We start from the raw sequence: 12,618 nt of genomic DNA, 5'->3' as shown, positions 1-12,618 counted from the left end.
AAACAAAGCTCTTTTTGTTTACTTGTCTTTTTCGACTACAAAGATTTCAAATGAAAAAATTAGGCTATATTAAAGTATAGAATATATTAAATAAGTGATAATGCCAAAGAACTACCCAGATTTTACACTACTCCTCAAAAGTTTGGGGTCAGTAAGACTTTCTTGAAAGAAATAACACTTTTATTCAGCAAGGATGCATTAAATTGATCAAAAGGGACAGTAAAGACATTTATAATGTTACAAACAGCTACCATTTCGCATAAATCTATTTATCAAAGAATCCTGAAAAAAAATGCATCATGGTTTCCACAAAAAGAAAAAGCAACTGTTTTCAACATTGATAATAATAATAATAAGAATAAATGTTGAGCAGCAAATCAGCATATTAGAATGATTTCTGAAGGATCATGTGACTCAGAAGACTGGAGTAATGATGCTGAAAATTCAGCTTTGCATCACAGGAATAAATTGCATTTTAAATTATATTAAAACAGAAACATTTTTAAATTATGAATTTAAATTTTGAACAAATAAATGCAATAAATTGCAGTTCCAGTGATTATAAGTTGACTTTCAAAAATATTTAAGAATCTTACTGACCCCAAACTTTTAAATGGTAGGGTATATCTTTCAAAAAGATTATAAGACTGAGTATAACCCCTTTGAAATGGCCAGATTCATCAAGATGCTACAGACAGAGTTACAATGTGTTTATTATGGATACTGTAAGGGTTCTCTGTCTGAGACTAGTGCACCTCCTGCAACCTAAGAGTAATTACTCTGTATGTGTGTGTGTGTGTGTGTGTGGAGGCCCACAGAGGGATGAGGTCCTCTTTTCTCCTTCAATTACAGTCTCAGAGGTATCTGTTTTCCTCTTACCGCAGAGCCAGAGAGCCAGTTCCTGTGCCAACACTGGATTAAGCATAACTAATAAGTCTCACTGGACTATTCCTTTCCATTGTAAGACGGTGTTAATGTTACTGTGTTCGATTTGGACTAGATGGGGATCCTTCTCTAAGATCTTTTCTAATGCACCATAACACGTTCAGTAAGTAATTCTACACCCTAAAATCATTAAGTACTTAAAATCAGATCAAAAGCAAATACAAATACATTGTACGTTTAATATTAAAAATAATACAAAAATTATTAAAATTATAAAAAAATACAACAAATAATAACCTAATATAGGCTGTTTTGCTCAGGAAGCCACAGGAAATGTAAATCTGTTCCTAAGGAATGGATTGATAATAAAACTGGGTTAGTGATGTACCTATGGTATACCCTCGCTTGAGCTCTCCACGTCGAGGACTACGAGCCTTTTGGATGTTAGTGGTATTGATATCCTTTTCTTCACTTATGGCTGATCTGGCCACATTCCGTATGAGGGGCGACGCCAGCAGGTCTTTGACGAGAGAACCAGCATAACCCTCATCAGGGATGTCCACTGACTGGGACTTCTTCTTCAACCTAGAATAAAAAAAGGAGAGAAATCGTATTAAATTTAATTTACAAAAAATTTTTTTTGGATGAAAGACAATTTACTGCAGTAAAACTTTTTATTCTAATTTTATAAATGAAAATATTCAAAATAAATATATATATATATTTTTTTATGCATGCATACTACTCAAAAGTCTCGGGTTCTTCATTTTTTAAAAGAAATTAATAATTATTTTGGCTAGTATGCATTACACTGTTGAAGAAATAAATAAATAAATAAATAAATAATATTAATTAATTAATTAATAGAAAAATCTATTAAAATAAATCAGTAAATCAATAAAAATAAATACATCGGAAACTGAATGGCCAGTTCCACAAATATTAAGCAGCACAGCTTTTTTCAACATTCATAATATTAAGAAATATTTCCTGAGCATTAAATCAGCATATTAGAATGATTTCTGAAGGATCACGTGACACGTGAAAATTCAGCTTTGTTAAAATAGGAATACTTTACATTTGAAAATATATTAAAATAGAAAACAGTTGTTTTAATAATAATAATAATAATAATAATAATAATATTAAATTTTTTAATTCAAAATCTATTTTTTTACTCATGTTTTAATGTCTCTATACGGACACAGCATCTGTATGAACACAGCATCAAGCATTTTTGCTGGAACACCACACAAAATCAATACATATTGTATTCTGCTTAATTTGCAGAGTCTTTAAAAAAATAGCATGGAGAAAACATTTGTAGTGACTTTGTCCCTGACAGTTCTTTTGGAGATGCTGCAGTAAAGGAGGAAGCCGAAGACCAATGGCTACAGACAGCACTAATGAGACAGACATGAACTGACCTAGATTCAGAGAGAACAGTCTGAAAACTCACACTCACTCATTCACCCGAGTAAGGAGCTCAAGGCATACAACTGCAGGACAATAGAAAGCATAATGCTGCTCAGAATTTCACATGCCCTTTTAGGAATTAACCAACCCTGAGGTCTCCTACTCATATTCGAGCTCAAAACGAATTTTGAGAACTTTGATATCAATATTGAGTAGTGTCACGGTCAATAAACACTGGCAAACTAAAGCAGGTTGCTAAAGGATTGCTGTTGACATTGGTAAAGGGGGCTTCATTCTCTCAGCTAAATCATTCTCACGACTAGATCACCTGCTTTTATTGCCCCATAGGGAGACATAAAGACGCCATAAATCTGGGCTGAACTTATCAGATAATGGACTCGCTCTCATTTACAACAGGCAATTGTCACGGTAAACGTGAAACTGCTCACCAGAAGCATTCTACATGTCAACAGCATTCAAGCTTTATCTAAGAGTTTATCAACAACACCCAGGTACCTCATCTGCAGAATTGCCTACTGTAAACTGGTTGTGATCCGAGAACTACCAAAACAACAAAAGAAATTAAACAGCTACCTTACAGGAAAAATGGATACTGAAAAAGGACACTGAAAGGAGTTTCAGGGTTCCTATACATCTTTTCACTAATGGATTTCCATGACTTGTCCTGTCATTTAAAATTGAAACTAGATTTTTCACAATTTCATATCAATTGCATCCACTAAAAACTGGTGAAGTGAATTCTCAATTTTTTTTATTTCCTAATATTTCACAGTTTATCCATGATCATAAGAATGCTGTTACTTGTGAGACTAATATAATTTATGATCGTATTATTATTTTATTTATTTCACAATTTATCTATCACAAAGTAACAAAAGTATACAAATATTGAAAAAACTGGCATAGAATTTTCTTTTTCACTCAGAAATTGCAAAGAAACAGCAAGTAATCAAACAGAAATTCTTTAGAAAAACTGAAATAGTACTTTCTTGTTAAACATACTCTCCAATAATCTTTGTTAAGGGTCTCATTCATTAAACAAATCTGAGTAAATTGCTTGAAAAACAGCTCTTGCATGTAAATTGTTGCATTGATTGAGCAACAATTCACAAGGAGTATTTTTTAGTCACATTCACACATATTTGTCCTGCAAATGAAACCTAACATGAGGAGATTTGGTTTTGCATTGATTATTCAAAGCACATACTCTCTGGAGACCTTTATCAATGCCAACAGCCAAGCATTACCATGCCATGTGTAAATTAGCTGATTAAAATGGTGGGTAAAAAATGTTTCATCAAGTAGAGCGGACTGATCACCTTCAAAACATCAGAGACACTACAAAGTCAAAAGAAAATCCACTACAATACCTGGCCATTAGGTGCCATTTACCCCATGCATGAACCCACTGATATAATCTCCATTTAGATATTATTGTATTGCCACAAATCACAAAAAAATCCTGGAACACTGTTACACATTTCTGACAGGTTAACAATAACATTTCTATATAATCATACAACACATATTAAGCTCATTTAATAAAACAGTGTAGGTTGAAGTGATATCAAGTTTGAATGTTGGGTTCACTGGACAGCTTCAAAGATGAAACAAGTCAAAGATCTTGCTTTAAAAAAATAACACAAGTGGAAAACAGATTAATGCATTAAAACATGTAAAACTATACCAGTTATCATTCATAATATGTCTGCAGCAGCACGGAAGATGTTTAACGAAGGGAAAGAGAGCATTAATAGAGATTATGACAGATTTTAAGCTGCTCAAACTCCTGCTGACAAAAACTCCTTAAATATTACATAACAGCAGCAGGTGTTAGATCGATACCCTATGGGCGCTGATCTTATTAGACAGTAAAATATTAACTAACCTAAATCTGCGTATTAATATTCTGATTTATATATCACCTAAATGTCACTTGCCAAATGCAAGTAGAATTTAAGAGCCTATAAAGGCATATCAAGATTTTTCAGATTTTTCCCACTCAAAATTTGACAGACTCACAAAGAAAGGTCTTTGCATAGCAACATTCTCTCGCAATCACCAATGCAATACAATGTCAACAAAAGACAACAGATGCAAAGCAGATGTATGTCTTTGTAATGAATTTGTTCAATCCAGCAGTGAGCTTGTAATTGCAAAGGCCTGATGATAATATGAGGAATATTAAATATTCACATTCTGTGCCTTCGTTGTACAGAGATTCTGACATCAAAGTCTAGAACTGGGTCACTGTTGAAAATGTTGTACAAAAACAAACACTAACAAAAAAGAAAAAAATACTGGGGAGACACGAGCCACAACGGAATTGCAGAGTTGAATCTAAAATAGCAGAAAAAATGAATATTTCTGCAACAAATAAGATAACTTCACTGAAGCACTGCCATAAATAGAGAGAATTCATTTGTAATTACTTTTGGCTTTCACATTGGTCTTGGTGTGAATGGGGCTTTAGCCTTTTTAACAGGTACGAATCCGTCAAAACGTCAAATAAATTCAGTTTTCTACCTGTTAGACTGTTTTATTAATGTCTACACCTACCCCAACCCTAAACCTACCCCTTAAAATAATGCAAAAACAGTAATTATTGTACAGTACACTGTCTACACTTCAGACTAGTCTAGTCTTGAGTCGATGAGACCAGGTGTGTTAAAGAAGTGAGTCATGACCCAAAAATTGCAGATCTGTTCTAACAGGGTCACGTTCGGCAGGGGAAAGCAAAGCTAAATTCTAAGAAGTAAATGTAAAGTAAAAGTAAAACTAAAAGCAAAAGAGAACTTCCAAAGGCAACACAAAAAAGGTATGGCTACATTGCAAGGGAAAAAAAAGAAAAAGAAAAAAAAAAGAGTTCAGGGTTGCAGGGTTTGCTTTTCACCAATGAATTTTAGTGAATTTTCTTATCATCTAAGATTGTGTTTTCATTGCATAAAAGATCATTTGAGAAGCAAAACAAACTTCAATTCTTAAAAGAATTTCTATTTTAGTTTTATTTCTATTCTGGCCCATGCATTAATCACGCGTTACTTGTAATAAAACCTCATCTTAATGCTAATAAAATTATTTGATTATTCATTCATATTTAAATATCATCAGACAAAAAGCAGACCTCAAAATATGCAGAATGTAACAAGGCAAGAAGAAAGATATTCAGCATTTTTATTAAAAGCCAGGAGAGTCACTCTGTTAGACAGAAACCAGAGACCAATCAATTTTTCTGAGAGGTTATTTTGTCCAACCTGTCAAACACAATTCTGATTATTACAAATGTGCCCTTCAGTTTTAAAGAGTGTATTCAAATGAGTAGCATATTTCTCTGGAGATGTGGATGCAATATTAAATTATTTAATATGCTGCAATCAAATGCATATTATTTGCATAAGATTCTAAGCAATGCCAAGCTAATTTCAATATGACTATAAATTGCACGGTTGCATTCATGCCCCCCCCATCACTCTTGAAACATCAGCCAAAGTCTCCATGCAGGCTTATTACGCAAGCACTTGAGTTTGTAGTACAGCCGCCATAATCCCCCTCTATGAAAAGTACTTTGTGTTCCTTCATGCTCTTATAGTTAGACACTCTCTCGTTATTGCAAAGTTTCCTGCCTTTCTGCAAAAGACAGACAAGTCAAACTAAATTAAGCAAGGTGGGAGATGGTATAAGTCTACAAACGACTATAGACGATGAATCACTCCAGAAATAAAAAGATTTGTTACCAATTAAGTAGGGCCTAAAGGCAATTTCTCAGTCACAGCCATTTTTCATAGTTACACTGATGACACTAAGGAAATTAAACTTCACCTAGACACACTTTCCAAGACGATATTTTAAGAGCCTCAGGGTCTTCTTCCACTTTACTGATCTTTTTCCTCAAGAAAAGCGTGTCTTATTTTCTGGAGGCCTTTAAAACTTTCTATAGGAAGTGCAGAGAGTGTATTAAACATAGCCGAGCAGTCACTCTGAGTTAGCCAAGTGCTTATTGTTTGTGCGGTTTAAGCACTGTGGTTAGGTGCCTCTGCACAGCCAAAAAAATGTGCGTGCATGGGTGTTTATGAAGTGAGTGAAGTGACATACAGCCAAGTATGGTGACCCATACTCGGAATTCGTGCTCTGCATTTAACCCATCCAACGTGCACACACACAGCAGTGAACACACACACACGGTGAACATACACCCGGAGCAGTGGGCAGCCATTTATGCTGCGGCGCCCGGGGAGCAGTTGGGGGTTCGGTGCCTTGCTCAAAGGCACCTCAGTCGTGGTATTGAGGGTGGAGAGAGCGCTGGACATTCACTCCCCCCACCTACAATCCCCGCCGGCCCGAGACTCGAACCCGCAACCTTTAGGTTACGTGTCCAACTCTCTAACCATTAGGCCACGACTTCTTGATGTTCAAAACATCCCCTACTATTGCCTTCCTAAAATACTTTTTTTTTGTCCTCTTGCATAATTCAGATGGGACCGCATGTTTCATTTTCCCCGCAAGAAATGGCTTTCATCTTACAACACTGTATCTGTGGAGAACGCATAGCATCACTCCTACCACTCCTCTACAGAGCCTCTTATGCTCACAAATAATGTATTTGATCCAAAATACAGTAAAAACAGTAATATTTTGAAATATTTTTGGAAATGAAAACAAATGTTTTCTATTTGAATATTTTAAAATGCTATTTATCCCTGTGATGGCAAAGCTGAATTTTCATCAGTCTTCAGTGTCACGTAATCCTTTAGAAATCATTTGAATATGCTCAAGAATCATTTCTTTGAACAGTAGTGTATCTAATTCTGTACTTTTGTTTTTTTAACTGGACTTTTTTTACCTTTGGGATAACAAATTGAAAACTAAGTATTAAGACAGAGAAACTGATTAGGAAACAACAAAGTGTATTTAGTATCACTGGGATACTATTATATACTACTATTATAGCAATTTTTGTATTTTCTGTTTTTATGTTAAAGTTTTAGCAGCTTTGTTGTGCATTTCTGCCATTTTATTAGCTTTTTATTTTTTTAAATATGTCCATATAGATTTTTATTCATTTTGAGTTTTAGTTTTACTGTAAAATAAAAAGTTAAACTAAATAAAAATGAGACATGTTGCTTTGGCAACTAGCTAAAATATAATAAGTTTCAATTTGATTTCAGTTAACATTTATTTTATTTCAAGTGACATTTTTATGGTTTTAGTTAGTTAACCCCTATAAAAAATCACTTGCTGGATTCTATGAAGCTTTTTAAAATTATATGTTTGGCATTTTTGTATAGCAACCACAGTAAATGAGCGGATCAGCCAGACTCAAACTTGTGTTGCCCACATGAGCACCTCAGCTATATGGCAACAGCTCATTAAATAATAACTCATTAAATAATGTTTAAATTTGAAAAATATGTAAAGATTTTTTTTTATATGAATTAAAATATATAATGATTATTACATTAAATACTCAATACTCAAGCATGTTTTCTGTTGCTAACAGTTATTTTTTCAGGGAACTAAACACCGTAACCAAATATTGTAGTAACAGATGGCTTTGTTCTGTCCTAAACAGACAGTATGCCTTCAGTTAATCAGGTAAAGCTGAAACAGCTCTCAGCTTGATTTAGATTAGTGATTAGTTAAACCTGCCACTGCGATCCTTGTTCACCTGGACTAAGAAATCTGTAAACCTATACCTTTCTTTTCTAGCCTTACGTCATGTACTTGCGTAGTTACTCCATTAGCCGGGACAAATCCAGAGATGAGGCTTGATAATACAGCCATTAGGAGAACCGTTCTCCTAATGATACTGCCTTAAAACCTTGCTTCAGACTATTCTTGTCAAAAATCACCCTTTTGACTTTTTAATATAATCAACAGGAAGCTATAAAAATGAATTGTATACTTTTTCCAAGCAGTTCATCAGAGTTTCTTACAGAGATAACAGCCCGGTACTGCTGCAGCTAAAAATAACTCTTAATCTCAAAGGACCTCAGACTCCCTTCCAAACATCCTGAAATGCAGCTGGAAAAGGCATGAGTGCATTTTAACTGGCACAAAGAAGAAAAAACTAACAATATATAAATAAAACAGGCCCTTTACAATCCCAAAAAGCAGTCATCAATAAAACAGAAATGGAGTCGGTCCACTTTATTGCAATTGGGCTGACCATTAGAGCACGTCTGGAAGCCTTGAGGAGAATATTTCACCCTCGGAAAACTGGAATGGAAAGTGTATATGGAGGAATCCAGATTATGGCATCCATCACGTGGGATGACAGCTGTGCGGTGAGGTAGGGTGGGATGGGGGGATGAGGTTTGTGTTAGGGGTTGGAGAGGATTATGTAATCCTCTTGAGATTTTTACGCTTGAACCTCCTAATGATGCATCACAGGGCTAAAGCAAAAATTCAAGAGCCCTACTTATGTTTCAGCAATACTTCGAGAGCAGCCTGCATTTATTAGAATCCAGGATTCCTTTCACCTGGAGACTATGCTATTTAAATGATAATACCCTCTTATCTCTTGTGGGTTTCTACCAGAGTTTGATTCTGATCACAAAGTTCACTTTTAGAAAGCTCACCGTCCTGCTCTGCCTTGCACTTTACCATCTCTTAGTGTGATCTGCTTTTGTGTGTGCCTTAGGCATGGTGCATTTACAGCCAATGTTTAAGTCATGCAGTCACACTGATTTATGTTCAGTCGATAATTTTATGATGCTTATTTTTTAAATGAACAAGTATCTATACTGCTGTTTGGTCCATGCATCAAATAGGAAGACCGCTAGCCATTGTAAACAAATGAGCTCTGCTGCCACTTCTCCACATCTATCAGTAAATATTTTAAACTATATATTAAACTTGGCATTTGCAGCAAGTTTCTGTATTCGAGATGATTTTGCATGTAATTTCAACCACATTAGGCTGTGTGTCCATTAAAGCATTTTTGAGAGCGTTTTGGAGGTGCAGTGTTTAGCTAATTGCATGAATGATGAAAAAATGTTTTCATTATTTTTCATATTAATATTGTTGTAGTTTGTAGATGTCATCTGGTACAGACATGAACACTCGAAGACCAGCAATATGTACTTTTCTTTTCCGTTGTTATTCAGTCACTATATGGCTGATAATACACGGGGCAACTTTTTTTAACAACGTTGCTTGGGCACTTTCCCATTGAGAATGGGTTAAACAATTTCTATCTGGATAATTTAGATCAGTTGTGGGCCCTGTGTCTCACCTGGTTGCCCGTTGATGTAAAAATGTTACCCTTTGTATCATCAGCCTATATGTAGAATGTTACAGCAATATTTGTCCCACCTCTTCTTCACTGTGATTGGATGGCTCAATGCCCCTCACTGCGGAACACAAGATCCAGGGGGCATGGTTGGATCCACATCTAGGGGGTGGAGATTGGTAGATTTAGGGGTGGAGATGGGTGGGTTTAAGGATCAGGGAGTGGAGATGGGTAGGTTTAGGTATATGTAAGGTGGGAGGAGTTGGATCTGGGTCCAACCACGCCCCCTGGATCTTGTCTTCTGCAGTGCGGATCATCTCGTCAGCTGAGTAAAAAGTGACATTGATTAGCACTGCATATTACCCAAAGTTAAAACTTTTGGTGACCAGAAAAAGAAAATGGCAAGCTCTCTGCTGGCATTATTAAATATGTGGTGGTTCCATTGAAAACAACTGGAAAAAAAATACGCTAGCCGCAGAAAAAAAATGCAAATGCATGCAAATCACAATGCAAAATGCATGTTTGTACCCAATAATCACAAAACTAGAATATTTTCTAAAGAAAACATGATTTATCATGCTGCTATGCAGTTGCAGGACTAGTGTTTTGAAGATACATTTAACCCCAAGTACAGTATTTGCAACAGTAATAGCCATGCATGACCCAAAGACCACACTGATAACAGAGATAAACAAACAAAAACACCACATGTAAAAGCACTGTAAACCACTATTGTGTACTGACCTCTTTGTGCTGAACATTCTGGGTCCTTGTTATCCTGTGTTGGATGGGTGACACAATGACAGCGATAGGCCAGCTCTATGGAGTGGACCTGTAGGAGAAGAGTATGGTTACAGGGTGAGGTTCAATCACCATCTCATGGTATCAGGTTTAAAAAAATCCAAGAACCAATAACCTCATCTCTGTAAGGGGTGTGACCTGTATGGGTGAGTAAATTACAGCTGACAGTCACAATCCAACAGCCTTGAGCAAAATCTGAGGGCGCTTGATACTTTCGTCAACAGACAATGTTTGTTTTCTGTCCACTAATTATCAACCAGATGGTGTTTACCAAGGAATTAGCTAGTAGATTTCCTGTCTACAGTCCAAGGTTATACATAATTTAACCAAAGTGCAGATGAAGACATGTAAATGAAGATTCAGTTTTAAAAATAAATGTTCCAGAAATGCAATAGAAAAACCATTTTTGGTTCTCCAAAGAACCTTTCTGGGAACGGTTTTATAAAAGAACCATTTTTGTCTTTATCTAAAGAGCATTTTAACAAACCTTTTTCCACTATAAAGATCCCTTGTGCACGTGTTTCCATGGATGTTAAAGTTTCATCATGAAACCACTGATGCAAATATATAACCTTTATTTTAAGAGCATTGTCCACTTTGGCTGATAACATTAGAGCTAACTTTGTGCTAACTCAATTATATTGTCAATAAGAAACCAAGAATCAGCTTTAATAGACCTGCCCTAAAGGGTATTAAAATGCTAATGCCTATTATTCCTGTTTTTCATCTCTCTCTCTCTATTTAAATGGATGACATTGAATATTTTAATATTATTCAAATATTTGCAGACACCTGCCATAGCACAGGTCTTACTTCAGCTGCACACTAGCTAGGGTCCCAAAACATCTTGTGCTTGTCAAAATCTTTGTTAGCTAATGAGATCAGTGGAAGATAAGACATATGTCAACTAGGGCTGCACGTCCAAACAGAGTGCATTAATAATTTATGAATACGGCCTGTGTAAGACGTAGGCATTGGTAAACCTTCTGCTATTCTACTAGCCAACCTACCTCAACCACAAAGCATAGGTAGAAATCATTGGTATAGCCAAGATTTTAATACATCAAGCAAAAGGAGACATGTTGGGTACAAAAGCAGTCTTAATATTCTGGTCTTAATATTGATGAAAAGAAATGGGGACATTAACTGAAGACATAATGGATAACTTTATGAATGGAAATGGATTTTCCTTAATTGAGGATGACCTTCTGGCCATCTGGTTTCATTACAGTGGGCCAAAGCACGAAATGACAACTGTAATTGTTCCGTCTGAGATAAAAACAGAACCAGTGCACTATAATCAAATTGCCCATGACTAAACACTGAGGATTTCAGGGTGATGCATATAAAAATAAATTCACTGTATTTTAAAAGTGCATGAAGTCTATTATGATTTGTCTTCTGTAGAGCTGATTTATAGCTGAATCAAATTCGTTGCGATATCGACACATTCATTGGTCTGAACTGTATCAGCATTGGACTCAGTTGAGCTTAAATATACAACTGCCTTCTGTAGAGCTGATTTATAGCTGAACTGAATTTGTTTCATAACTGATAAACTTTGCAACACTGAGACTGTTATTGAACTAAATTGAATCAACACTGAACTAATTTGAACTGAATAATGGTAATTGTATTCTGTAGAGCTGCTTTACAACAGAAGTCGTTGTAAAATGAATCACTTATGAAATGACTCACTGTTATTTTACTGTTCATTTCTGTGAAGCTGTTTAGATGACTGTATAAATAAATGTGACTTGACAAGGTGTAAATACAAAGTAAACACCTTTGCATTGGACTAATGTCTAGTCACTAATGAGCCTCATTAATAAACATCTGGTCCATATGTCACACAACAGCAGGGAACTACCAAAGCTCAGCACACTAGATTGAAGGGACGTGGCCTCTGGGAGAGAATAACAAACAGTCATTACTTACAGAGGCTTGATGGAGCCAATTACTCTATGTATGACAATGTTCATAACTAGTGAACAAAAAAAAAAAAAGACAAAGTTGTCACTCTGGTTAATTTTTAAGACAGCATGCTGGGTTTCAATGCTTATTACAGAAGTACATGCAAAGTCACAACATATAGTTTATGGTCTTTTTACTGCATCAAAGTAATATAGGAAAAAGAGGGATAAACTGTGCCACTTTACTTACATTTCCCTTTAGGCACGAAGAAATCATATAGAGTTAAACCTCACACGTCTAAATATATTTAGGGTGTCTGCTAAGTGCTAACTGAAATGAATCACATTCCA

At 35.5% G+C, this 12,618-nt stretch overlaps 1 protein-coding gene across 1 annotated transcript in view; it reads right to left on the bottom strand.

Annotated features, from left to right (window-relative positions):
- The window catches only part of LOC306885112 (oxidation resistance protein 1-like), a 51,109-nt gene that overhangs the window by 36,454 nt on the left and 2,037 nt on the right, over positions 1–12,618 (bottom strand). Inside the window, exons 2-3 of the mRNA XM_079441454.1 lie at positions 10,298–10,385; positions 1,274–1,470 (exon numbers count right to left, since the gene is read on the bottom strand). Of these exons, the coding sequence (XP_079297580.1) occupies positions 1,274–1,470; positions 10,298–10,314 (214 nt within the window). The 5' untranslated portion in view covers positions 10,315–10,385. The remainder of the gene's footprint in view (positions 1–1,273; positions 1,471–10,297; positions 10,386–12,618) is intronic.

The sequence above is a fragment of the Barbus barbus genome (assembly GCF_936440315.1).
Source record: "Barbus barbus genome assembly, chromosome: 19".
Taxonomy (NCBI): domain Eukaryota; kingdom Metazoa; phylum Chordata; class Actinopteri; order Cypriniformes; family Cyprinidae; genus Barbus; species Barbus barbus.
Note: the sequence above shows the minus strand (reverse complement) of the source record. Positions and strands in the feature narration are given on the sequence as shown.